Below are 27,107 nucleotides of genomic sequence, written 5' to 3'. Positions count from 1 at the left end.
AAGTACTTATAACAATTTTTTAGCAACGAAAGCTAGTACCAGACAGATATACACGGTGGCTAAAAAATAACTGCATTCCTGTTGCCAGGGAGGTTTTGGGATTATACTGAGCAACTTTTATTATGGGACCAAAATCGCAAAAAAAAATTTACCCTCCCATAGAAAATGGACCAGCCAAAATGTTAGAAACGGCGTTTTTTTTTTTTTCGCGATTTCGGGGCTGGTCCCATAGTAAAACCTGCTCAGTATAATCCCAAAACCTCACTGGCAACAGGAATGCAGTTATTTTTTAGCCAACCAGTATATTATGTAAATGTTCATGTCAAGTTTCATGTAATTTAAGCATGCAGTTTGAAAATGAGCTAAAGTACATCAATTTTGCGCTGTAAATTTTTCTAATTCTAGAGTTGCTTTCGAAAATCTTACGAGTGTTGTTGATTTTATGTGAAGTATTTGTTTATATCGCAGTATTAAATGTTTTTATTGAGCGTTAATATTAAGACGATTACGGCATAGCAACTTACGTAAACTGTAAGAAAACCCGAGCCATTTGATCCGGCTTAACTATCATACCTGACGCATCTGAACTATTATTTATAGGTAGGTATATACGTAACTTCTACAGTGGAATACAAAGAACATCATTTACTTTACCTACATGGAAAATAATATAATAACGAAAAGATTATAAAAGTAATTTACAGACAACGTTACATCAATCAAAATTTTGTAAAAATGAGGAGGTACGTTAGCCAATGACAAAACGTCATAAAAATTCTGACAAAATGCAATAGGTTGTGTACCTATGGCTCTCTAGTTAATAATGTAAAACATGGAAGATATTTCGATTATTTGAAATTACCCAGCAATCGACATTGCCCTGCTGCACCTTACACGTTATTACATTGTTTTAATGTTTGTAATTTGAGATTTAATATTTCTGACCATAAGTTATTTATAAAAGTAAAAACCATCTCTTTTTCAGCCACCTTAAATTTACCGTTACGAGTGTAAATTAGGCGCTACCAGCATAAAATCGACCTTATTAACAACTGGCATACGGACGTCACTAGTAAAAACAACAATAAGTAAACAAACCTGCGTGTCAAGTTCATGGCACCGCTGGGCGAGCACCTCCCTCATGTCCGTGTCCGGCTCCGGCGCGTCCGCATGCGGCGCCCCCCTTCCGCCCAGCGTCAACGTCTCCAATTCCTAAACAGAAACACTTCACATCACTATGCATAGTTACACACAAACACAAATATCTACATCTCTGTCGCGCGCATGAGAGAGACTATTCGACTAAAAGGTACACAAGCCTGGATTTCACTGGCTTTACTATGAGCGCCCGAACTCACCTGCTAGGCTTAATCTACTACAACCACCATTATAACACACGCGACGCGCCCGCCGCATCCAAACGCTCGCACTCAACTCATGATCCAAGGACATAAAATAAGCGTAGCTAAAATATACAGTTTCTTAGCCGTATAAAAATGCAAGCGTCGAAAGCGCGCTTGAGCAATATTATAACAACGCAACGGACATAATGTTGTAAAGTCGCGCCCATATGTAATACGATTATGAGTATTATGACGCGTGAAGTGATCGAGTGCACTAAATTACAGTATAAGTATTGTAACTACTTTGCGAGCGCGGGCGAATCCAACGTTCAGGCAAAATTTAACCGTGAAACCTTGAGATAGGTAAACAGAGCATTTTTAGGGTTCCGTAACCCAAAGGGTAAAAACGGGACCCTATTACTAGATAAATAAATAAATAAAATTGTTTATTCATTTTAAGCATTCGTTTAAGACTTAGCTGTCTGTCTGTCTGTCTGTCCGTCTGTCTAACACAAGGTTGTATCTCATGAACCGTGAACCATGAATCTCATGACATTTTCACAGATGATGTATTTCTGTTGCCGCTATAATAACATTGTTACGGGTCGATAAGGTAATTGAAACACGGTCAATAACGTTTTAACACAAAGATTAATTTATTCACTAAAAACACTACTATCCTAAATAAAACTAAAGACTTAATTTATAAAGAAGTGGGCGCCAGGTGAAATTTCGTCAGATGTTCGACGGGGATTCATCCAAACCCTGCCAGTCTTTCTAGCTCAGTCTATGTTCGAGTTCAAATACATCTAATTGCAGCCGTATCTCTAGGGCGTTTCGGTAGGCTAGAATAAACGAAATAACATTATACTTGGCCGCCCATTAATGGCAAAATTGTCTGATTTGAATTCCTTAAACATAACACTTACCCCTATCGGATATGTTCCGGCACTTTAAATAAAAATAAACTTCGTCACTGCCACTGACGGAATGTCCAGAATTTACTTAATAACAACTTTAGATTTCGGAATTTCGTTACATTTTAAATTCTTAATCACCAGGTACAGTGCAGGACATGACTGCTTTATTAGCGGTTACCAGCTCAAATGCCATAATTTTACCTGTCATTCCCACAACTAGTTTTAAAAAATACAAATTATAAAACAGAAAGAAACTTAGAAAAAGTTAGGCCGCTCTAGGATTCGATCCTCAGACCTTCAGCTCAGTAGTCAGAGCGTCACCCATTGAGCTACGGATGCAGTTAACAAACTGATCGAAATAGTCGATCAGTTTCGGCACACGGCCGTGCAAGCTAATATGCGTCATAACTGACCGACCCTACGGCACAGAATAATTAATAGTACTACCGCACAGAAAGGAAACTTCCTACAAAAACGAAGCCCGACGGCGGCTCAGGGTCGAACCATGCTATCCCCTTCCAATATATGGCACTATCCCTTTCGGCTATTTAGGGTTGTCAAAAATCAAGTGATTATGTTATCTGTGGTCGTGCACGCAAAAGGAAGTCAAGCGGTGCCAACCCTAATAATTGCTCGGAGCAATGCTGAGCCGAGCGGAGCCGAGTTTGACCGAAGTCAGGAGTTTCGCACCCCTGCCTACGGTCTATTTTCAAATGTCTACACTTTAACATAACATACCCCTTCCCTCTTTTAAAAATAAATAAATTTCAAATTTATTTATTTTTTTACAAAATATGGCTTCAAATCTTTGATATGCCATGTCCCAATACTTTTACCCTGTGCATTATTTAATCTAAAAACTATGTCAGATAACTTCTCCACTACGACTGCCCTCTCGAATTTAGGAGCCAGTTTAGCCATGAATTTATCACTGGCCTTAGAAAGGCATTTGGTTCTTTTCCAAACTATATCACCTAACTGGAAAGTTTCCGGACGTCTCCTGTTATCATAATGCTGAGCACTCTTGAAATGAGAATGTTTAATTCTTTCTTGCACTTCTTTAAAAATCTCTGCCCGTTTCTTAAGACTTTCCAAGTAATTAACTATGTTTATTACATCACTATCTGCTGGTACAGACAACGGCCCTCCAAAAGGTGATGGTGATAAATTTGAAACCGTTGTTTCCCTACCTAAAAATAAGTACGACGGTGTGTATCTAGTAGTCTCATGCACAGCCGACCTGATTGCATGGCCTATATGGTCTAAATTGACATCCCACTCGTTATGTTTCCTACCTTTAATATACGACGAAATCATAGTACCAATAACGCGATTTACCCTCTCCGTCGGATTGCTCTGGGGATGATAGTGCGGAGTGTACCGTAGTACCACATTGTACTTCGCCGCTAAGTCCTTAAACAGATTAGATTCGAATTGCTTCCCGTTGTCGCATACAATTGTTTCCGGAGCGCCAAAAAGTAAAAACTGCCTTTCTACTATTTCACACATTTTATCGGCTTTACCTGTTCGAAGAGGAAATAACACTGTAAACTTACTAAATAAGCATGACATGACTAGCAGCATGGTGTTACCCTTTTTACTTTTAGGAAAGGGACCCATAAAATCCATGGATACAGCCTGCCATGGCCCCGTTATTTCCCTGTGGCGTCCCATGTGTCCCAACGGTAATTTTTGTGATACTTTCCGACTAGCACAACATTCGCACTCATTTACATATTGCTTCACATCCTTCAACATGTCATACCAAAAGAATCTCTGTTTAATCCTAAGATACGTTTTTCTAATCCCTAGATGACCTGAAACCGGATTGTCATGACACTCCTGAAGAACCTGGCCACGTAACATTTCGGGAACGTACAGTTTCCATACATCCTCTTCATTAGGATACTCCTTCATTGGTATTCTTTTGTAAAGAAGGCCATCCGAAACTAACCATTCCGAATTATTGCTTGCAGACGAGACTTTCGTTACCTTATCTTTATACCATGCATCCTTGTGATGATCTAAGATTTCAATCAAATCTAATTCGCATTCCGGCTGCGCAACTCCTCTGGACAAAGCATCCGGTACCGTATGACACTTTCCTGGTCTATGGATGATGTCGAAGTCAAATTGCTGTAACTTCATAGCCCAGCGTGCTAAACGGCCATGCGGATCCTTCATCCTGTGCAGCCACTGTAAAGCACTGTGATCTGTCACCACAGTAAAATGCGTACCATCAACGTATGGCCTAAACTTTTCTACTGCATAAACTACACTAAGTAGTTCTCTTTCGGAGGCCGAGTACTTCTTTTCACTATCATTTAATTTCCGACTTAAGTATGCTATAGGCTGTTCCGCATCATTAGATTTTTGACAGAGTACCGCCCCAATACCAGTATTTGAAGCATCACATTGGATGAAAAATGGCTTATCATAATTCGGACATGTCATTACCGAAGTTGAAGTAAGCAGTGTCTTAAGTTTTACCCAGGCCGATTCTGCCTCAGATGTCCAACTCAACTTTTTTGCTTTTCCCTTAGTGAGGTCATGAAGCGGTCCTGCTACGTCAGCGAAGTCTTTTACAAAGCGTCTGTACCAACTGGCAAGCCCTATGAAACGTTTCAACTCTGTAAATGTCTTTGGCCTGGGGAAGTTTAAGATCGCCTCCACTTTCTCTGGATCTGTCCTGAGCCCATCTTTATCTACAATGTACCCCAAGTACCGTAAGCTAGGCCGAGCAAACCGACATTTTTCCACGTTAATCGTCAAATTGGCTGCCTTCAAAGTAGACATCACCTTCCTTAATAACTCCATGTGCTCATCAAATGTAACCGAAGAAATCACAATATCATCCAGATATGCCCATACTTTGCCCTCTTCCGCATTGAACAAAATATCCATCAATCTCTGCTGCGTCTGTGATGCATTCACCAGGCCAAATGGCATTACTTTGAAATGAAACAGCCCTCTACCAGGCACAGCAAAAGCCGTTTTTTCCTTACTGCCCTCTTCTAGCTGTATCTGCCAAAATGCCGACTTGAGATCGATAGTACTTAAAATTTTCGCGTTACGCAAACTATCAAGAACACTTGTCACTCTAGGCAACGGATATGTGTCACGTTTCGTGACTCGATTTAGTTGCCTGCTATCGAGACACAACCTATTATCCCCGTTGGGTTTTTTTACAATTACTACAGGCGAGCACCATGAGCTATACGACGGTTCCACCACATCTTTGGCTAACATCTCATCCAATTCTTTTTCAATCATCTTTTTTACCACTGGTGAAACATTGTACTGTCTCTGATATATTGGCTTACTGTCCGCTGTGTCAATGGTATGTCTCAATATCTCAGTCCTTCCTAACCCACAACCAATCGTCTGTTTCATTTCATCTATCAACCCTTCCAGTACTGCTTGCTGCTCCGACGTAAGGTCTTCCTTCGCCACAATTATTGGATTCTTTATCTCCATCTCTCCGAGTTCCACGCGAGTACGAGTAATCTCACTTTTAAACCGAATTTCCACCCCGAACTCCTTAAAAAAATCTTTACCCAACACTAACTGTTGTTTGAGAGCTGGCATCACCATAATCGGCATTACACTAAATTGACCATCGAAGCTAATCGGCACCTCAAACATTTCGGTAATATCATGCGATGCACCACACGCTGTAGAAACCCCCTTTGGTTCCATACTGTTAGCCCTTAGCCCAAGTCTGTTCATCACTCTAGCAAACTGTAAATTACCAACCGTACGATTTGCACCACAATCTAACAATCCAGTGTAAGCGTGACCCATAATGCTCAACTGTACGTAAGTTCTATTGTCGTTCTGTTTCTCTATTAATAATGGGCATAAATCACACTCAGAATTATCATCCCGCACAAAGAACTTCCTCACCGTCCCCAACCATGCCTGCCACTCACTACTATTACGCTCCAGGGAGAAATTCAGTTGGCAGCATTCGTTGAACTTCCCCCTTGCTCTTTTCCCTTGCACACACAATCTTTTGACGTTACCCCAAACCGTCCACACTTGAAGCAAAAGAGCCTCTGTCTCGGTACCGAACACTCTCTAAACATATGTCCACTCTCTCGACAATTCCAACATCGCTTGGCCGCCACATTTGATGCACGACTTTGTACCGATTTAACTTCTGCAACTTCTATGACCTTACTAGGAGCTACGGATTTCTCTGACTGGCCTTTATACGCCAGGTCTGGTTCTATTAGAACCTTTTCACCTTTCGGCTGTTGAAAATTGTCACAATTGACCTTCGTCCTCTCAACAATCCTCAAGACATTTATCATCTCCTGTATGGACTCAAAATTATCTCTGCACACCGCCTGTTGATAATAGGGCTGTAAATTTTTAAGAACAATTAGCACCTTTTCATTTTCAGTAACCCTAACCGGTAAACGGTTGAACATGTTCTGCATCACCGAGATATAAATCAAAACAGGTTCACCACTCCCTTGAGTACGTGCCCTGATTTCTGCTAAGAGCTCTTCTTGATAGTAGGGTTTTTGAAACGCTCGTTTTAAAAGGATGACCAACTCATCCCAACTGTCGGCATACTCTTTGTTGGCCCTGTACCAAATTAAGGCGTCTCCTTCAAAAAAATCCACAGCACCACGCCACAAGTCACCGTCTGTCGCATTTCTTGCCTCTTTTAACTCTGAAACCCGCTCTATAAACGCATTCACGCTCATGTTATTTCCTCCCGAATACTTCAGACCCCACTGATAAATCGGAACCAACTTACGTCTAGGAACATCTTCATCAAATGTCGATGATCGAACTAACCGTGACCTACTGTCCCTATCATCAGCCCAACGTACAGCTGAGAACGATACACCGCGACCTGGTTCGTCCCCTGCTACATGACTCACCTCTTCAACACCCCCTTTTGGACTATTTTTTAATTCAACCGAAGTATCAACCTGACTCTCTAACTTCTGTATTATTTTAGTTCCTAATTCCCCTAGACTATTCTGTAATATTTCCTTATCTACCGCCGTTAAATTCTCATCTTCAACTGCCTCGTCCCGAGCTTCCAACTTTCCCAACAAAACTTCGCATCTCTGTAATAGTGCGTCCTTGCGCACGCGAGTCTCGTCTACATCATGCTTTATTAATGCTAACCTGTTCTGCACATGATATAGTCTGGAAACTAACCGCCTAAACAATGACCTATCAGGCTTACCAGATAGCTCTTCAACATAATTCGAGAGAACACCCAATTTTGCTGAACATATTTCAAGTTCATAAGTTGAATCTGCCTGAGGAGCTTTAAGTTCACAAGCCCCCTCCTGCGACTGTTCTGACAACATCAATTCTATCAACAGTTTTTTTAATACTGGTACAGTTGATTTTAATACCACGCCCCTACACGCTAATTCGTATTCCAACTCATCCTTTAACAAAAATTGGGGATCCATTTTTATATACAAACAGTCAACCAATACACAAAATAAAATAAAATCAGTGAGCAAATAAAAAGCAAATAACAAAATTAAAAAAAACACTAACGCTAAAATTACACTAAACAAATTATTTCAATTAAGTAGGTAGGACTTTTTTTTTACGAAACTTCCCCAACACAAGATATAGCAAAATACCACAAGAAAAAAAACACCGTTAAATAAATCACACAAAAAACACTTAGTTTATTCTACCTAATCTACTGTTGCCTTAAATCTACAAGTTTTGTTTTTAAATAAAATCGATTTCCAACAATAATACACTAAAACCTTTAATCACTAGTACATCTACACAAACCTACAGTAACCTAAATAACATGTAAACACAACGTACCAAATAAATGCAACCAAAGAATTGCAAATTCACCGCAACGACCTTTGAACCTTGCCGACCGTTTAACAACTACCACCCATTTTATTAACGTTGAGCGCCATTGTTACGGGTCGATAAGGTAATTGAAACACGGTCAATAACGTTTTAACACAAAGATTAATTTATTCACTAAAAACACTACTATCCTAAATAAAACTAAAGACTTAATTTATAAAGAAGTGGGCGCCAGGTGAAATTTCGTCAGATGTTCGACGGGGATTCATCCAAACCCTGCCAGTCTTTCTAGCTCAGTCTATGTTCGAGTTCAAATACATCTAATTGCAGCCGTATCTCTAGGGCGTTTCGGTAGGCTAGAATAAACGAAATAACATTATACTTGGCCGCCCATTAATGGCAAAATTGTCTGATTTGAATTCCTTAAACATAACACTTACCCCTATCGGATATGTTCCGGCACTTTAAATAAAAATAAACTTCGTCACTGCCACTGACGGAATGTCCAGAATTTACTTAATAACAACTTTAGATTTCGGAATTTCGTTACATTTTAAATTCTTAATCACCAGGTACAGTGCAGGACATGACTGCTTTATTAGCGGTTACCAGCTCAAATGCCATAATTTTACCTGTCATTCCCACAACTAGTTTTAAAAAATACAAATTATAAAACAGAAAGAAACTTAGAAAAAGTTAGGCCGCTCTAGGATTCGATCCTCAGACCTTCAGCTCAGTAGTCAGAGCGTCACCCATTGAGCTACGGATGCAGTTAACAAACTGATCGAAATAGTCGATCAGTTTCGGCACACGGCCGTGCAAGCTAATATGCGTCATAACTGACCGACCCTACGGCACAGAATAATTAATAGTACTACCGCACAGAAAGGAAACTTCCTACAAAAACGAAGCCCGACGGCGGCTCAGGGTCGAACCATGCTATCCCCTTCCAATATATGGCACTATCCCTTTCGGCTATTTAGGGTTGTCAAAAATCAAGTGATTATGTTATCTGTGGTCGTGCACGCAAAAGGAAGTCAAGCGGTGCCAACCCTAATAATTGCTCGGAGCAATGCTGAGCCGAGCGGAGCCGAGTTTGACCGAAGTCAGGAGTTTCGCACCCCTGCCTACGGTCTATTTTCAAATGTCTACACTTTAACATAACAACATTAATAACAAATACTAAAAACAGAATAAAATAAATATTTAAGTGGGGCACCCATACAACAAACGTGATTTTTTTTGCCGTTTTTTTGCGTAATGCTACGGAACCCTTCGTGCGCGAGTCTGACTCGCACTTGGCCGGATTTTTTTACGCATTATTTGTACGTTTGTAAATTAATTGTAATGTGTGAAGAATTAAAATTGACATCCAAAAATCTACATTTTTCAGATATTGCTAGCGATTCTGATAAAACGGGACTAACAAAGTTCCAAGTGAAAGGTATTTTCAAAATAACTATACGAAATCGGAGAGCACAATTATACTGGTACACCAAATCGTTCTATTGCCTAAGTTCTAACGATCGGAACGACAGCCCATGTTGCATAAACTATTCACGGACGTGACGCGATCTAGCGGCTATATGGACTGAAGCGGGGCCGTGTGAGCGTCGCTGTTGGACAAACTTGAATGAACAACAATGCCATACCATCCTGAAAACTACTGAAGCAATTGAGCAAATATTTAAATGTCTGTGTGAAACAAAATGCCATTCAAATCCACGCATACAGCGTGGAAGATTCAGGTCGGTTTACACCCGGACAGTCATAATATTTCAATGTGTCTTCATGATCCTTTCTGGTCTCCTTCATATACTCGAGGCGTAATTTCGAACGTTGTACAAAACCAGTATTTATAAATAAATAAGTCTAGTTCATCAGGGCGTCGCCGTCGAGGCATTAAATAAAGTTTCCCTTGCGTCTAATTTTAAACGATTAGTTTATTTGGAAACACTTTTAAAATTACACCCTGTACTAAATCCTACATAGTATAGCCGACGTCGACAATGAATGAATTTGATACATTCGGCGCGATTCGCTTACACTATTATTAACGCCGCTATATCCATAAGCCATAAGGTATCTTTTGCCGTGAAACGTAACATATCTTTACTATTTCGTATCTGGTGAATCTCTAATTCATTTCCCGAATCGCGCCGTTAATCACTAGCAAAAAGTAAAAACCTGATATTAGAATAGTAAAACTCACGCAAATGTTATGTTATAGTCGCCGCACAGAATCATCATGTGTATTCAGACCGTTCAGACCAAGTAAGAATGAATTAGTATAATTACTTAAAGTATACCGTGATACAGTTATATCACATGCTCAGCTGCATATCAGGTGCATACAGCTAATTACCGATTAAATTTACGTACAATTATTGTGAAAATGGTTACACAACTTGAGTGCTTCTTATATTGTAATTGAGGAAACACTTATTCCAAAAAGTCATACGGCTGAAAGCATTGTTCTTCCGGCTTTTCTCTAAGTGCCCAACATAGTTCCATTAAATGATTCGTTATCCTACGTTGCTGTTACAGTAATTAACCCAGTTTATTTACAATGAGCGGTTTACACTTTCACGATCAAAGTCTGGACTAGATTAATCGTAGGTAAGCTGATTGCTATTTGTAAAGCAACCGCAAATACCGCAATGATTACTTTTTATGTAGGGCTTCCCCTTGTTTCTTTTACTTTAGCAACAGTTTATACAAACACGCAGATATAGCACTCTTGTAGACATAGCCAACACGTTAATGCGTACCGTGTGTTGTTGTCGTATGGGTTTCACAGGGTGAGAATAGTAATTTCTGCTCTCAACGTCTGTGATGTTCATCTATTCTATGCTTACACGAAACAAACTGGGATTATGAGAATAACAATAATCAGCAATACGAATCCAGAATAATAAACTTTAAGCAGCTTTAAGCGGCAAATCTGTTCTTAGATTATTTAATCTGAATCTTTGTGCCCACTGAATCGTGTGTTGATTTATATCTTTATCGTAATAAACCACATTTATGTAATGGCCGACAAATTAATTTCATTTCGGGATTAATTTGTAGCGCTTTCTCGTATTTTTCTCACTGTTTTGTAACAGCAAAGTACATATTCTTGTTAGGTTTGATGAGGAGATTACCAATGAGGAAAATAATACCTAGAGTCCGTCTAAGCACAGAATAAATAATAGTACTAGGTACACAAGACTCACTCTCTAACAAAACGCGTCTGTTACGATCAGGACATATATGGCCGCTAGGTGGCGACAGCGCCACGCGCGGCTTATGGCTAGCCACCAAAATTGGTGTGGAACGGATGTACTTTTAGCTACCTGTAGCAAAGCGACGAAATCGCGGAGTGAGCCACGCCTGGTCTAAGTTAACTTCGCACCGATTTGAATAAATCAAAGTGAGGGAATATTATTATAAACTCCATACCTATATGTTTATAGAAATTTGACACTAATGATGACATTGTTACACTTTGTCATTGCAAATGCCATGCAAAGTCAGCTTGTTTCTAACTCTTGTCTGAGCCACTAACATATTCGTAATTAAGTTAACACGATATACCTACTCTTACTTATAATTAGTCTCCTGGACCCCAGAAGCTTTTGGTTTATTTTAGAATTTTGAAACTAGTCTTGTTTAGGTACCTAATATAAATTAGCTAGGCCCTCTGACGCATTAGCTATGCGTACTTGCGTAAGTCACTGACATATTTTAAAACATAATGGACCCATGGGATCTATGGCACTTTCCAAACTTTCACCAGGCCCATTGGGATGTGGAATGAAATTAATAAGTACCTGTATAGCTTGCATGATCGACCGCTGACAAGAGAGTTCCAGCTCCATTATCCTCGTGATGTATTCTTCTTTCTTATCGCAGTTCACGGCACAACCTAGTGAATGAAATACAAACGTATAGTTATATTACCAAACTAAACATTGACTAATCCAAGCCCTATTTAGACGCAGCGAGAACTCGCATGCGAGTTTCATTACATTGCGGTTTTTGATCGGTCGGTTGAATTGGACGTAACCAACAGTCCGCAATGTAACTAAAATCGCATGCGAGTTCGCACGCCGTCTAAATTAGCCCTAAGTGGAAGAGCAAACTTTCGTTGCGCGTAGGCTGAATCCTGAGACCCTGTGTACAGCCGCCATCAAATATATCGGACCGGCCGAGGTTCTCAAAAATATCTGAACACACACTCTAGCGCCTTGACAATAATATTGTAGTAGTATGTAGAGGCGTGATGTTCAGATATTTGTGAGCACCTTGGCCGCTCCTATACATCCGATGGCGACTGTACAAAAATTAATTCTGGAAGTCCACTACGTATGTTTATTGAACACTATCACGAATTTAACCACATCCTGCCTACTTCCTTGACGCAATTAAATGACATTTTTATACCTTATTGCAACGAGATAAAGTCTATCAATTGTTGGTTATGTGTGTTGTTGTTGTTAAAAACGTAGGCTTACCAATCTTCCTTGATGGATACGATGGATCTACCTAGAGCTATAAGTATAATGCTTTATGCATTATGGTGCTGACATTGACCGTCTATTCTTGTCAATGGAGCAACTCATTGTCCCTTATTGGTATGTCCGACGACAATCACATACAAGTTTAAATAATTTGTTGAAAGAGGGGCGATGTAAGGGCCAAATATCACTACACCTTATAAAACAAAGTCCCCCGCCGCGTCTGTCTGTTTGTGTGCATGTATGTTCGCGAAAAACTCAATAACTACTGAACAGATTTTCATGCGGTTTTCACCTATCAATAGAGTGATTCTTAAGGAAGGTTTAGGTGTATAATTTGTTACGGTTTTGTGTAACCCGAGCGAAGCCAGGGCGGGTCGCTAGTATTATTGAAATTACAGGATAGATAAAGTGTCATTCTATGGAACTTGCTAACTATGTAAACAAAAGTCACTAGTAAATTGACATTCAGAAACAATTTTAATATGGCGGTTTGTTTACATAGTTAGCAAGTTCCATAGAATGACACTTTAAAGGAGATTACAATACCACGGATAACTTATAGATAGAGGCAAAGAAAGTCGGAGTTGTCAAGATTAGGCACATAAAATGCAAGGTATGACATCACGAAAGGGATACTGGCGCCTAATTTTCGGTTATTAATCAGCAAAAATAGTGTCCACCATATTTTTGGACACAATTTTTTGGGAATCTGTTTTACCAATGTCCTCAACTTTTTAGAATAGTTAGGACAAATAAGTACTATTAGGATAACTTCAAGTACATAGGTCTGGCGGACGGCGACGGCGGTCCCCTCCTCTCTAGAAATTGGAAATTGGCACATTTTGTACTGCGGCCGTCCTGTCAATGGGGGCAGTTATAATAAGACCCATCACCAATCACATTTAACAGACTGATTAATGTCAAACAGCAGAGAAGTATGAAATTTCCCATACAAATAAATTTAGCGAACGCTTTAACGGCGACAGACGGTTTGGTGCAACCGACCCTAAATCATAGTAAAACTAACAATGAGTGCTCCGTCCCCAAGCAAGACAGATACGAAACCTCAATCTATTGTTTATAAAGATATTATATCTATCATTACGTGACTAATGTAATGTAGTGATTATCAGACATTGACTGATAAGCCAGTTCTTACATATAAATTAATATTTCACTGCTAAGCTACGCACATTGCACTAAATCGTAGCTAGTCGCTTATGCAGTAAATCGCGAAAATACTACACAGAGGTGGAACGACAATGTGTCGTGATTAACGTTGAATGGGTCAAATGCATTCGAGTCTGTTGGTGTTATTCATAAACGCACTATCAGCCTGAATTAGCTATTATATATCGTGTCAATCACAAAGACGCGCAGATTTGTCAAATTTAACCTTAAATAGCATGACAATACGAGCCAAAGCATGCGTCTTCGTGAATGAAACGATCTATAATTGTTCGTCTTAATCTGTCATTTTGACTTAGGTATGTACAGTCACCTTCAATAATATATTACACAACGAAGGCCGCAAAAATATCTGACACGATTTTATTTGTAGAGCCATAAAAGCGTGTCACATATTTTTGCCGCCTTCGAACAGTAACATATTATTGCAGGTGACTGTACTTAATGTGTACTTGTAACAAAAGTACATAATTTAATTACAACTATTTTGTATGTAGTGATGTTCCCATAGAACCCTAATTTCCACTGACTAGTCTATTTAATACAGTTACTCTAGCCTAAACTTAAATTTGAGTCAAGCTTAAACTTCAGCTCCAGAAATTTGAATAAAGTACTTACTAAGAACAAGTTGCAATAGTCTCCCTAGATCTGACGGGTCTGCATGTTCAGCAATATTGACTACATCAGGCCGTGAAAAGTCTTGCAGGCTCAAATTTAATATATCTTGATGATAATCTGTAACAAAATAAATTCTGTAAAACATATTCCACATTTTCTTAATGCTATAAATCAATTAGAAACAAAATATCTATTAGAAATCAACCTTATCAACAACCAATGCCGTGGCATCTTTTGTGTATTCATAATCCATTAATAGCATGCAAAAATACACAAATAAGTACAACGGGTTAGCACTGATTGACCAGCACATTATTTTTTTGCAGCTTTACTGGCGAATTGCCCTATTTTGTTTTAATTAACTAAAACAACCTATACAAAAATGTAATGATACATTTTCACTAACTTACCAAATACACCTTCTAATATTTTTTTCATATTGCTGACTTTTAGCCTCCAGTTGTGACCCACATCTGTTTTGATTTTGGTATTCCATGATGGAGAGAAATATTCCGGGGCAACTTGTGTAAGAGCCTCGGCAATGGCCACACCATCTGAGAGTTCTGTGGGAGAAAAATCATTATTATTCATTAAGGTGTTTGCTAATTAAAACAAAACAATTGTTGTTATAAGAGTTTATTAATAAAACTAGCTTTTGCCCGCGGCTTCGCACGCGCAGGAGAGTTTTTTTAATTTTGTTTTTTTTTTTACGGACTGAACAGTGACTGACCTTAGTCTCACCTGCTGGAAAGTGATGACAAGGCCGAAGGTGTAGGGTTGTAAAAAAACGGTTTTTTTTCTGACTTGAGAAAAAACATGAAAAAAAACCGTGAAAAAAAAACGTTTTTTTTCTGGAGTACGTTTTTCTTCAAAAGTATGAAAACTCAAAATTTGCAAGGCAGTTAATACTTTTATACGGTTGTTTTACTTGTTTTAGACTTTATGTCAGTTTATGTTAACCATTAAACCAATTTAATTTAACAACTTTGATTAATAACAACATAAATGAAATCTGTAGTGGTAGTTATCGCAATTTACTGTTGGCAACACCAACGCCTCTCGTCGCCGCATCGGGGAATTCAGGGATTCCCCAAAAATGACTTAGTTTTAAGTTACATATACAAATAAATCACGAAAAACCGTTATTGTGGCATATTTTTTTTCATCTGAAAAAAAAACCTAATTTAGAAAAAAAACAATGGTGCCAGGTTTTTTTTTCATGTTTTTTTTCATAAATTTGAAAAAAAAAACATATTTGCAACCCTACGAAGGTGTAGCTCACTATTTCAGTAAAAGCTTATTCACAGTATTCACTCTTGACTTGAAGACACCAATTGTAATTATATCGATTAATCGAGCTCGACTTATTTAATATAATCTAATGTACGTTTTGTACCTAACACCTTTTAATTTATATTTTTTATTTATGTAGTTGTAGCCTTTTGTACCTATAGCACCTCCTTATACACTACATTAGTGGTTCTCCCTTGGATTGCTAGAGGACGATAAACATTGGGACTCAACTTTAGAGGAAGCTGCGTTGTGCGATTCTCCCTTCAAGCTGCGTGAACTTTTCATAATAATGTTAGTTTTTTGTCAACTTACTGACCCGTTAAGTCTCTGGGAAAAATATAAGGACAGTTTTTCGGATGACATTAAACGGCAACTTGAGAGAGAATTGCAAAATGGTGCGGAGTTTTACATGGATGAAGTGTATCAGTGTGTGTGATTTGCTGATACCTAGCGGAGGTGTCACGGTTTACCTCGGGGTGGGTTTGCTGATACCTAGCGGAGGTGACACGGTTTACCTCGGGGTGGGCTTGCTGATGCTGATACCTAGCTACTGCTTCTCTGTGTAGGTACATCAGGGTTCATTTTTTGGTAATTGCTTACGGCAGCTTGGTGATCTGATGATTTGTTTTGCATATATTTATTTGCGGCAGCTTTTAGTTGTTTGTTCCGTGTAGTATTCGTGAACCCGGCACGGCGTTTTTTAGTAACTGTTTTGGTAGCGGTAAGAGATAATGATGAGTCTGATTCTAAATGGGGTGGTAATCTCCTCATTCCTTCTCGTGGTAATCTTCTTGGCAACCACAGAGAGGAGTGAAGAAGGGGGCTCTGATATTGTGGGTCTTGCGAGTAATTCACTGCGAATATATACGTCAAAATGACCGCTAGACAAATCACTTGAAAATCTTAGTCGGCCCACCGGATTACCCACAGTACCAACTCTCATATATAGCTCATTGTTGCGGTAAACTTCGAAAACCCACGGAAACAGTTGTCCTGCCGCTACCAACTCGCAGAGACTACCGTAAGTAAATGGGCGCGACATTTCAAGGCAGTATTCAACGGAGCTGGAGTAATTATCACCGTTACTGTTAATGAGACATAATAAGAAACTCCTCCCAGTTGGCCACCACGTGACTAACGATTTGCTCGCGCACCTCCCTGGCCATCACCTGCGTATCATACAGAAGATAGGAGATGGCGCGAAACAGCTGGCCTAGCCAAGGTTACAATCGCTATAGCTTCGACAACGAAAAGCATTATGTCTCTCTATCACTCTTCCATATTAGCGCGACAGTGACAGTTGCGTTTCGATCGCTACGGAGAGTAAGCGATTGGCATCTTGGCTACGCGGCCTGACAGGCTCCATCTCCAATTATAGGTACTACGGTGTGAGCCAACATGGTCCCATCAATATCCAACAATTCAACAGCCATTGTAGGTATTAGTGAAATTTTCCCTGAGCTAATAGCTAAAAAAATTTACTTTAAGGCATTGCATTCTCAAAAGTCTGGATCACGTGTGGCTGTAAATCAGCGTGTATGTTACAACCGTCTATGCTATCTTCGTAATTAGCATTCCCCACCAGGGGCCATAGTTCACGTCGGCTACGTTATATTTTAATTTTGATCCCATTTTTGTAATTAGCGTCCCACAAAACCATGGAAATGATACCCATATTGATATTTTGAAATTTCAACCCCATTGCACCCCCACCAGGGGGATGATTGTTCACTTCGGCTACGTTAATTTTAATTTTGATGCCATTTTTGTTATTAGCGTCTCAAAATACTATGAAAACGATACCCATATTGATATTTTGAGATATCAACACTATTGGGGACTTTCCCCCCTCTTAGGGGTTCAATTTTCAAAAAACCTGAAACACGTGTTTACTCATTTATCTTTAGGAATACTCCTGTGAAATTTGGAATAAAATAGTCTAACTAATCTTGTTTCCCCATACAAACTTTGGACCCCCATTTCACTCCTTTAGGGGATGAATTTTGAAAAATCCTTTCTTAGTGGACCCCTAGACCTTATAAGGAATCTAGTTGCCAAATTTGGACTTTCTAGTCCCAGCGATTTGGGCTGTGCGTTGATTTAAGTCAGTCAGTCAGTCAGGTCTTTCACGTTTATATATTTAGATTAGCATTATGACAAGTGACAAAAAAATTGTAAGTCACTCAAGGTACAGCAAGCTACAAAATTGCATGGACACATTGTGAATGGAATTAATTCATAAAGTGGCCATGCACTTTTACAGCGTGCTGTATATTGGTAAATAATAATTTTTTAGAAAAGTTGGCCAGCATAACCTTGACTACCCAAATAACAAAAAATTGGCAATTTGAATGACAGAATTTTACGACAAATAATGAGTTGTGGTATTCAGCATGCAAAATACTGTGTTGTATGTGGAAATTAAAAGACTGACACAAGAAAGAAATGATTGGCGATTACTCCACCGACAAGAGCAAAGCTCTTAACCCATTCAGGGCCAGCGACTCAGCGTATGGGTCATGCTCAAACAGTTCCGCAGGGCCAGTGACTCACATGTGAGTCTTGAATAAATTCCGATTTAAACTTAAACGAAACGTAATTTGATGTAATAACGTAAGTATCATATAAGCTAACAACCATTTCTACAAGGTATATTAGGTTAAAAAATTATAAACACGTATTTTTTTAATGAAAACAGGGTCTAGAATATTCAAGTTTGGTTTACTATCAGTGCAATATAGTAAATATACTGAAATTCTAGATACATATGCGATGCAAGCAAACAGAAAAATCCATATTTAAAAAATATATATATATTTCTGAAGTTATTGACATGGCTCAAGGTATGGGTCACGTGGCCTGGCGCTACTTGTAAAAACTACTAATGTTTCCGTAGCAGGCTAAAATAAACTTTATCGGCTTGTTTTAAAGCTTATTTCATGTTGAAGCTATTTGATATTGTACCATTTTACAACCGATTACTGTTTGGATGATGGTAAGCCACATTTTGTAGGAACCAAACCGTAGTATAATAATATTTTGTTTTGTATAAGGGGTAAGGCAACTAGGTTTTTCTCCCACTGTACATGTCATAATATTTGGTGATCGTTGTATTGTATCTTAGGCAATTACCTACTAACAATGATGTTAAGGTCATTTTTTTTCGTTTCAATATAAAACAAGGCGGTTGAAACAGTCATCACTAACTAATATGTATTGTATTACAAATAGTTTGTGACAAATATTTACAAGTTCTTTAAAACATCGTGGTTTCTACGGCAGATTAGAAGTATTATAATACATTTTAAGTTCTCTATTGTTACTAATATAATGGCGTTTACCAAAACAAAGATAAATGACCGACTAGGTGTAAGCTTATCGGACGCACTTGGACAATAAACAAGGAATGCATCCGAGCGGCGGCGGCGGTATTATTTTTCATGTGGTATTTGACGTATTTGTCACAAGAGTTCAAGAAGTGATTCATCCCATCCCCCCTATTAGAGATGTATTTTGGAGTAACATGGGAAATAAATATTATTTAGTCACGATTTATTCGTGGGCGACTTTATACTCCTCCTGTGCTGTTGTGATTTCGTATTTTGTGACCATGGCTATGGATTACCGGAATTTGAACCCGCCTTACCAAACTGCAATAAGTAATTAGTTTTTTTTTGATAGGCACAGAAAAACGGTGGTTAGTAAAAATGTTGCATCATGCTGTTCAACTGGCCGGCTTCATAAGCGGCGATTTATTTACCGTGCGCGCCAGGCTCGAGACCCATAAGCTGAGTCATACGTGTTTTAGCTAAAAACGGTTTGTATGGTGGCCCGGCGTATTGTGTACGCTCAGCGGTTCGTGGCCATGAATGGGTTAAGTTATGATGATGATGATGATTCAGCATGTGTAAGGCATCATTTCCTAATTTCATTCATACTTTACAGCAGGGATCGGAACCGGTTTACACAAAAAAAAACGAAATCATCATATTTTCGAATTATTTTATACTCCAAATGTAGGACTCAGTTGCGTTTTTAGGTAAAACTTCGTATTATTAGATCGCTCAATTAGAAATGGCATAATTAACAAAGCACGAAAAAATACCATTATCGTTCCCATACAAAAAATACCGGTATCCAATCCCTGCTTTACAGGTGTATCATATAACTGGAGCCGTTGGTAAGAAGTTATTATGATTAACTGTGGACTGATTGAAGGCTCATATGAAGCCAATTAGTATTATATTAAGTAGGTCAAAATCTAGTACTTAAACTAGTTTTAGTCCTACAATTAAGATTATATCCACTATAAAATCACTGCCCAACTTCTGTACTAACTGCCTGAGATAAGTGGGACCTACAAAAATTTTATTTGCATAAAATTTGTTACAACCAAATCAATTGCAGCGGATGACCGCATCTCAACTCACAAAACAAAGCAAGAGTTGTTTAATCCCTTTTCTATTCAGGGTGACACCAGACTCCAATAAGATCCAGCACATTAAATTTGTATTACAATTGCAGTGAATAAGATGCCATTTCGAATGAAATTACCAAACAGCTATTCAATTGTCAAAAAATACTTTGATGACTAACTAAGCCGTGGGTGGTTGAGTACTATTGTTTCAAACCAACTATCTGTAAGATAACTCATAGAGAAGTAGTATTTACTAATGTCCTGGACTCTGAATATACCAGATTTATTTTGTTACGAATCCAAACTCACGACAAAAAGAGTATTAAATATTTCATTTTGTTTTTTGGTAATATGTTGATAATAATCTATGTTGATACAGATGACTAGGCCTTTACTTAGGCCTAAGACTAAATGGTTGTTGTACTGATAATGTTCTCTAAGATTTAAATGCAAGCTTAAATGTAAGTGTTGGTACATCCTTCACTTGTATGTGGATCAAGCAATCAAGAGACAATCACATTCATTATCCCATTTATTCATTCTTGAGTTACCCTATCAAAGTAGGCAGTGTCACTGATAACAAGAGTGTATATAGCGATATCCTAACACAGTTATATTTATACAATATTTATGCTATTTTACCTGATGGATTTCCATGTTTAGCCTTAAGATTTAAGGTCTGCAACCATTTAATGAGATTGTCACACAAAACTATGCTATTTGGTTGCTCCATTCTGGCATGAATGGAGCGTATTGCACTGTAAAGTCAATTAAATTAACAGTAGACTCGTGCTTAATTAAATATCACATTTGGTCGGATAATAAGAATTAGGACTTTTAGATATAAATAGAAAAATAAGAAATGTTTCCCGTCGACAGTAGTGAACCGTAGCGTGACGTTTGCTGGTGCGTTTACAAAGATAGGTGTCGTGATTGCATTTACAAAGATAATTAATAATATTAAAAACTCTTGCACACGGCACATGTCGCATACATCAGAGCAAAGAGTATAATATAGGACCCCTGAAATTTCGTTATCTGCCTCTCTATCATTCTTGTGCTTGCACATTCGAGCGATAGAGAGGCAGATAACGAATTTAGTTTTTCGCGTTTCCTGGTAAAAAATCCATGCAATGAAAGATCAAGAGTTTAGGCCCTCTGACGAGGGCTACACGCATGAATATCGAAGAACTGACATTCGGAATCTGTAAGAGAACGATAGACATTTTATAACCGCTTGTCTCGTCGTTTCCCTAACATCTACATTTAGGCATGATAGTAATTTGGGTTATTCTCTGAGAATGTCTGCGGTTATATCTAATTGCCACGACTCTTTTCATACAGGGTCGCGGCAATTAGACCACAGACATATTTGAGAATTACCGATTTTGGGTTATTTACTCCCACATTTACAAAATTAAACTACAATTGTGTGCTTGATTATTTCCCTCATTTATTTCAGTTTCAAAATCACATACTCACGAACGGGGAGGTGCAAAAGTGCATGGAAACATTATGAACAAAATCGGCGTACGCAGATCACAATATCTTATCCTTAGCACAGTATGTTAGACAGTAATATCTGTATTTACAGTCTCAAAGTCGTAAGGTAAATCACATCCCTTATATTTGTCTTCTTTTACTGCTTGTCTGACAACTTTGCCCCATAGTGGATCTGTACACAACAGATGAGGATTGCAAAAAAGAATGACGGCAATTTGGGCTCTGGTCAAAGCCACATTCAGGCGTTTAGGATTTTGGACAAAACCAAGCGCATGTTTTCGGTCTTCTACTAAATAAGCCTCGGTCGACCTTACTGTTGATATAAGAATGATTTTCCTCTCTTGCCCCTGAAATTCTTCAACAGTTCCAATTTTTGGTTGAGGTAGTCCCATAGACTCGAAAAGAACTCGAAAGTATTTTGTCTGAAAGAAAGAATAAGGTTTAGCTATTGCAAAACTTAAGTATGAAAATTGCTATGATTTGTTTTAAACTTTAAAGCATTTAAAGCAGTACCTGGGCTATATAAGGTGTGATAATTCCAATATCATCAGGTGTGATATTCCTCTTGTAAAGTTTGCATGTCATCAGAGCCACCATGGCGGCCTCTTCCCGATTGAACCACGAAGGGCTATCTTCTGCCCTAGCGTTCACTCCTTTAATGCCGTATACGTATACACCCCCTTCGGTTCTCTCTGATGAGTCGAAAACTTCCGAAACAGTGTTTATGGTATTGGAGATCCATGCTTCGTCTCTGCCCATCTTAGGCACGAGAGAGGCGTCATAAAACATCTCACTCGGCAGTTTTAAGACTTCTTCTAAAGATCTATAGTTGTAGTTCAATTTGGTAACCAGCTTCTTATTAAACCCATCCTCATAAGCTTCGAAATCTCTTTGGTATGGGAAAGTCTCCAAAATCCGAGACAGATAAGACTCATTCATGTTAAATTCCGTGCAGTATTTCGATAATATCACAGGCCCCAGCTGTTGTGGGTCACCAGCAAGAATGATTTGGCCGTTTTCTTTGTCTGTAAAAGTAAGGGGTATCATAATTTCTGGCTCAGTTGCTTGTCCTGCTTCGTCAACGATGACATGTGTAAAATGACCGCGCGGTAACCCCATCTGTGCCAGCGACCCAATGCAGAAACAAGTGCCGATAGTTACACGATGTCTTCCGATGAAAGATGTCTGACAATTCAGGTTCACTCCATCTTTCCTGACTTGATAGTTTGGCTTAGAGGTGTCTTCTCTGGCTATGTCCAACGTAGCGCAAAAGGGCTTTATAACATCAGGTAAGTTTTCAGAATCAAGTAGATAATTGGCTATGAGTCGAATCATGGAGCCAGAGAAACGATCTCTGTATTCAATCAGCCTTTCAGTGATCAGATTAGCTGCACTATTTGATGGCGTCGCAACTAGAATTCTGCTATCCGGTATTACAGAGATTATTTGTAGAATCGTTTCAATCACAGTGATTGTTTTACCTGTTCCAGGAGGTCCATAAATGCAGTATGGCATGGGACGACATTCTCCTAAAAGAATATTTGTGACTGCAGCTTTTTGACCGGGATTAAGGAGTTTGTTAAACCATTTTATGTTGCCTATGTCATGAGGTGATACCTGCTTCGGGCGAGTCACAAGACGCGATGGAAATAGTATGTCAGGGCCGAGATTTGAAATAGCTAAATTGAGTGCTTGATGAGCCCTTCTGTAAGTAGATCTATTGAAGTGGAACTCTACAGCAACGTCACTCCCCGAATAAGTCTCATGAAACTGAGGATTGAACTTGATTAAAACCAAATCCCCTCTCACTACATGAATGTAACCTTCAAATTGTGTGGACCTCCAAGTATCTTTAACAATCACTCTATCACCTTTTATCAAGCTGGGTCTTCTTTCGCATAACCCCTTTATTTCAATCCCCAAATATTCCTGACAGTGGATCAAGTACACTTTAGGCATGTCATACACTCTCATACAAATATTCGCTTGTATTTCCTCCATGAATAGCAACGTATGCCATCTGTCGAGATAGTTAGTAATGTTCAATTCTTGGCATAAACAGGGCAAGGCCATTTCTATCCTGTCCAATATCTTGTCATAATCATTACCATACACTGTTTGCTCCGAGTTTCCTAATACAGCAGCCCACATTTTGTCAGGTATTGGGAAAGATCCCAGTCTAACTGGCACGAAATTTGGCGCTCTGACTGGCCTCACACCGGGGATAAAACCCCTATCCTTATTTCTCCTCACATCCTTCATTCCATCAATCTTTTCTTGTTCAGACTTAAATCCAGAGTCATTTACATATGCATTGTTGTTAATGTGTTTCATATTGTTGTCAACAACATTGATATTAATAAATCTCTTTACTTGAAACCCGTTGAACATAAATATCAAGCATTCTTTGCTACTTCCCAATAACTTTGGGTAGCAGGTGATGGTAAACGAAACCGTGCGTCCGGGATATATCTTCATTGGGCGAGTGAGAAAGGGTTTGACTTCAATCTGTGAATCCCTCCTCTTGCTAAGCATGATCCACTTATTTAGAAAATAGCTTTGATCACTGTTGTTTGTGATCACTAAATTCATATTTTCACTTTGGTGAAAGTCAACATTTTCAAATACAAGAGGATATGTTACTGAGATTCTCTTTTCCTTTTCCAGTTCAAGTGTTATGTTTTCCTCGGGACTCTTGTTGTTGTCATTGTTGTTTTGATGGACAGGGCTACTTTCTATAATCATCATTTTCGTTACCCTCCATGTGCAAGCTCCTTGATTGCTTTCTATTGCTTCCACCATGACCTAGAAAACAGTAAAATATACATAGGTAGTTGCAACATCGTCCTGGCATCGCCACCATCAGGCCATCGAGGCCAGGATGTTGTGCAATCTTTACTTAAAGATGATGTAGTGGTGTAGGTAATACTACTCTACTACATCAGTATTACTGTTAGATCTCATTACGGGGGTGACATCGTCACTGCGTGACAAAACCCATTATAAAAATAAAATTATATGTATAGATAAAAAAAATTCAATCATAAACTTTAATAAGAGCATGAGTGGATGCCCACGAAAATCGTAATATTAAGCCCTGAATACTAGTTTAATACGGAGTTGCGATTACCATAAAGATTTATCAGATTACTGAAGAAACTCCAGAAAACATCTCAACTTCACCGAACTAGGGTGGCAGGTGGCTCAAAGGATTTAATATCAGAAGTTTATTTTATTATTTTTTTAATATCAGAAGTTTAGTTTATTACCCCAAAGCCACTTTCACACAAGGAACACTCTACTTACTTACCTTGGCTCCTACTTGTGGAATGCTCCCATTTTGCACAGACTGCCGGTTGAAGAAGAACTGTCTGTCACAAGTCCCAGAGTCCCTGTCCCAGCTGGTGACTACTGTGCTCTTTACTTTACTTCGTAGTGGCTTGAATGAAAGCACCTTCAGTACCTGAAATGTTTACAATTTGCATGTTGCATGTTGTTCCATTTTTAAAAAGTAGTTAAAGAAAACCTCAGTGTGCACTTGAGAATATATGTATAAGGTGTATTTGGGTAATAGAGAAAAATAGACTCTAGGATGATGGACTTACAGGTGAGTTTCTATTCAGAAACACTCAAATACACCACACCTTACATAGTTTTTTTTTAATAAGATTAGATTTAATTTTTTTAAAGTTCCATTGAGTCAAAATCCCAGTTTGCCATTTTCTCAATTGCAAACAAAAATAATCTAGCCTTGAAAATTTATTTAACACATTTAGGGCCAAGAACCCGACTGTCGGGTACACTGTTCGTAGCGACTACGCGCTACATACGGCAAAGACGTTGCTACGCGCTACGAGCGTAACCCGTAGCACTTAGTAGCAACAAATGTGTTAAAAGAAAAATTATTCAGTTTACCTGAGCAGCAGAGATATCAGCAGGTTTATCATCCTGGTACTGCACTGTACAACTCAGCTCCAGCCAGTCTCCCTTCATCGGTATAAAAGTCGCCTCCACCTCGTCAAGACTAAACTTGAGATCATTATCCTTCAAATACACCAGTCTCTCCTCCCTATATCCAACTTCCCCTATTATAACATGCTCTATAACTTTGAACTTATCCTCTTCAATATCCATAGAATCACCCCAGAATGGTCCATAGTTTTCTAGGACTCTCACCACTTTAATTGTTTCATTGTCATCCTCATATCCTAGGTATAGGACCTTGTCATTAACACTGAATGTTAAGTTTGAATTTGATATGTCGAAGTAGAGGCTCCCATCTATTAGTACATAGTTGTTGTCACCTGTGTATGTTATTAACCCTAAAAAATACAAATTGTAGTTCAAACTAGAGAATGAGTATTAGAAAACTGGAAAAGGTTGGTATCAAATGGTGTTTATTTTTAAAAGAGTTCCTTAGAATTATCCACCATGTGCTATACTGTGAACAAGGGACCAAAAATGAAAGTTTTTTTATCCTCCATTGGTGGCAAACAAGTATACAGCCTACCCTAAAAGTGCTACAACCCCTTTAACATATTTACTGTGGCAATTAGTGTACCTAACTTGCAATTAATCATACTTGACACTGGGTATTTCAACCCCATCCCTCATCCTCAACATACCAAGTTTTAAGAAATTTAGATAAAGAAAACCTTGGTGAGGATTTTATGATTTTACTTGAATAGGTGTAAAACATAATATTTGTATGGTGCAAGTTAGTGCAGACAGCAAACATTTACATAATTTATCTTCTGTTAAAAATAAAATGTTAGTGCTATACCTGTTCTCTGAAAACAAGCCACATTCCTTGGAATTTCTTGACTTTCTGGTTCAATGTCATCTTTTAATTCTTCTTTCAAGGTCTCTATATCTAATAGTTGATCGGCTAAAAAACTTTCTTTTGAATAATCATCTTCTTCAGGTTCTTTAGAAAACAAATTATTAAAGAAAGACAACACATAGGACAACATGTTCACTTTTGGCTCTAAGTCAATTATTGAATGAAACCTTTATCGTAATCGAAGGCCCACTCAGTCACCTTTATGTATTCAAGTTCCTTTCTTAGGGCTTGAATCCGTTTTTGGTGCATTTCTTTTTCTTTCACCGACGTCTCTGAGCAGCTGCTGTTACTAACATCCACATTGTTAAGAGATTGGTCCAGTGCTTGGATACGACTCTTTGCTGTGCCCTGCAAATTATTCAAATACTTACAGAAAACAATTTGCGTAGTTTAACAGTGGACCTGTACACACGAAAAGACACTTACTTGTGGAGTTTCGGGTTCCGACGGAGAATAAGCAGACTGGGAGTTGTTACTCGATGTAGACATTACTTCCGATCGATTAGATTATTTATTTCTTACTTCTTGAATATTTATTTCTCCTGGAAACAAAAACACAAATCCAGCAAACGGATTAGGTTAGGTGGATACGTTCAGATACCATCTTACAGACTCAGATTTACGCACGCTTGTCACTTAAGCAAAGAAGACTAGTTGGGC

General features: G+C 38.6%; 2 protein-coding genes across 2 annotated transcripts in view; both read right to left on the bottom strand.

Moving 5' to 3' along the window:
* The window catches only part of LOC134789819 (protein hook), a 32,380-nt gene extending 11,356 nt beyond the window's left edge, over window positions 1-21,024 (bottom strand). The window contains exons 1-5 of the mRNA XM_063760469.1: window positions 20,744-21,024; window positions 14,802-14,954; window positions 14,392-14,508; window positions 11,896-11,990; window positions 1,099-1,212 (exon numbers count right to left, since the gene is read on the bottom strand). Of these exons, the coding sequence (XP_063616539.1) occupies window positions 1,099-1,212; window positions 11,896-11,990; window positions 14,392-14,508; window positions 14,802-14,954; window positions 20,744-20,834 (570 nt within the window). The 5' untranslated portion in view covers window positions 20,835-21,024. The remainder of the gene's footprint in view (window positions 1-1,098; window positions 1,213-11,895; window positions 11,991-14,391; window positions 14,509-14,801; window positions 14,955-20,743) is intronic.
* A 505-nt stretch (window positions 21,025-21,529) lies between these two features.
* LOC134789793 (probable RNA helicase armi) lies at window positions 21,530-27,034 on the bottom strand. The gene is made up of 6 exons (XM_063760441.1): window positions 26,874-27,034; window positions 26,388-26,795; window positions 25,520-25,926; window positions 24,915-25,067; window positions 22,118-24,409; window positions 21,530-22,026 (listed from the first exon to the last, which is right to left on the bottom strand). Exons 2-6 carry the CDS (start codon window positions 26,575-26,577, stop codon window positions 21,670-21,672), a joined length of 3,399 nt encoding a protein of 1,132 aa, XP_063616511.1. The 5' UTR covers window positions 26,578-26,795; window positions 26,874-27,034; the 3' UTR covers window positions 21,530-21,669.
* Between the last annotated feature and the right edge of the window lie 73 nt (window positions 27,035-27,107).

This window comes from Cydia splendana, chromosome 4, assembly GCF_910591565.1.
Source record: "Cydia splendana chromosome 4, ilCydSple1.2, whole genome shotgun sequence".
Taxonomy (NCBI): domain Eukaryota; kingdom Metazoa; phylum Arthropoda; class Insecta; order Lepidoptera; family Tortricidae; genus Cydia; species Cydia splendana.
This window is presented reverse-complemented; position numbering and strand designations above follow the sequence as displayed.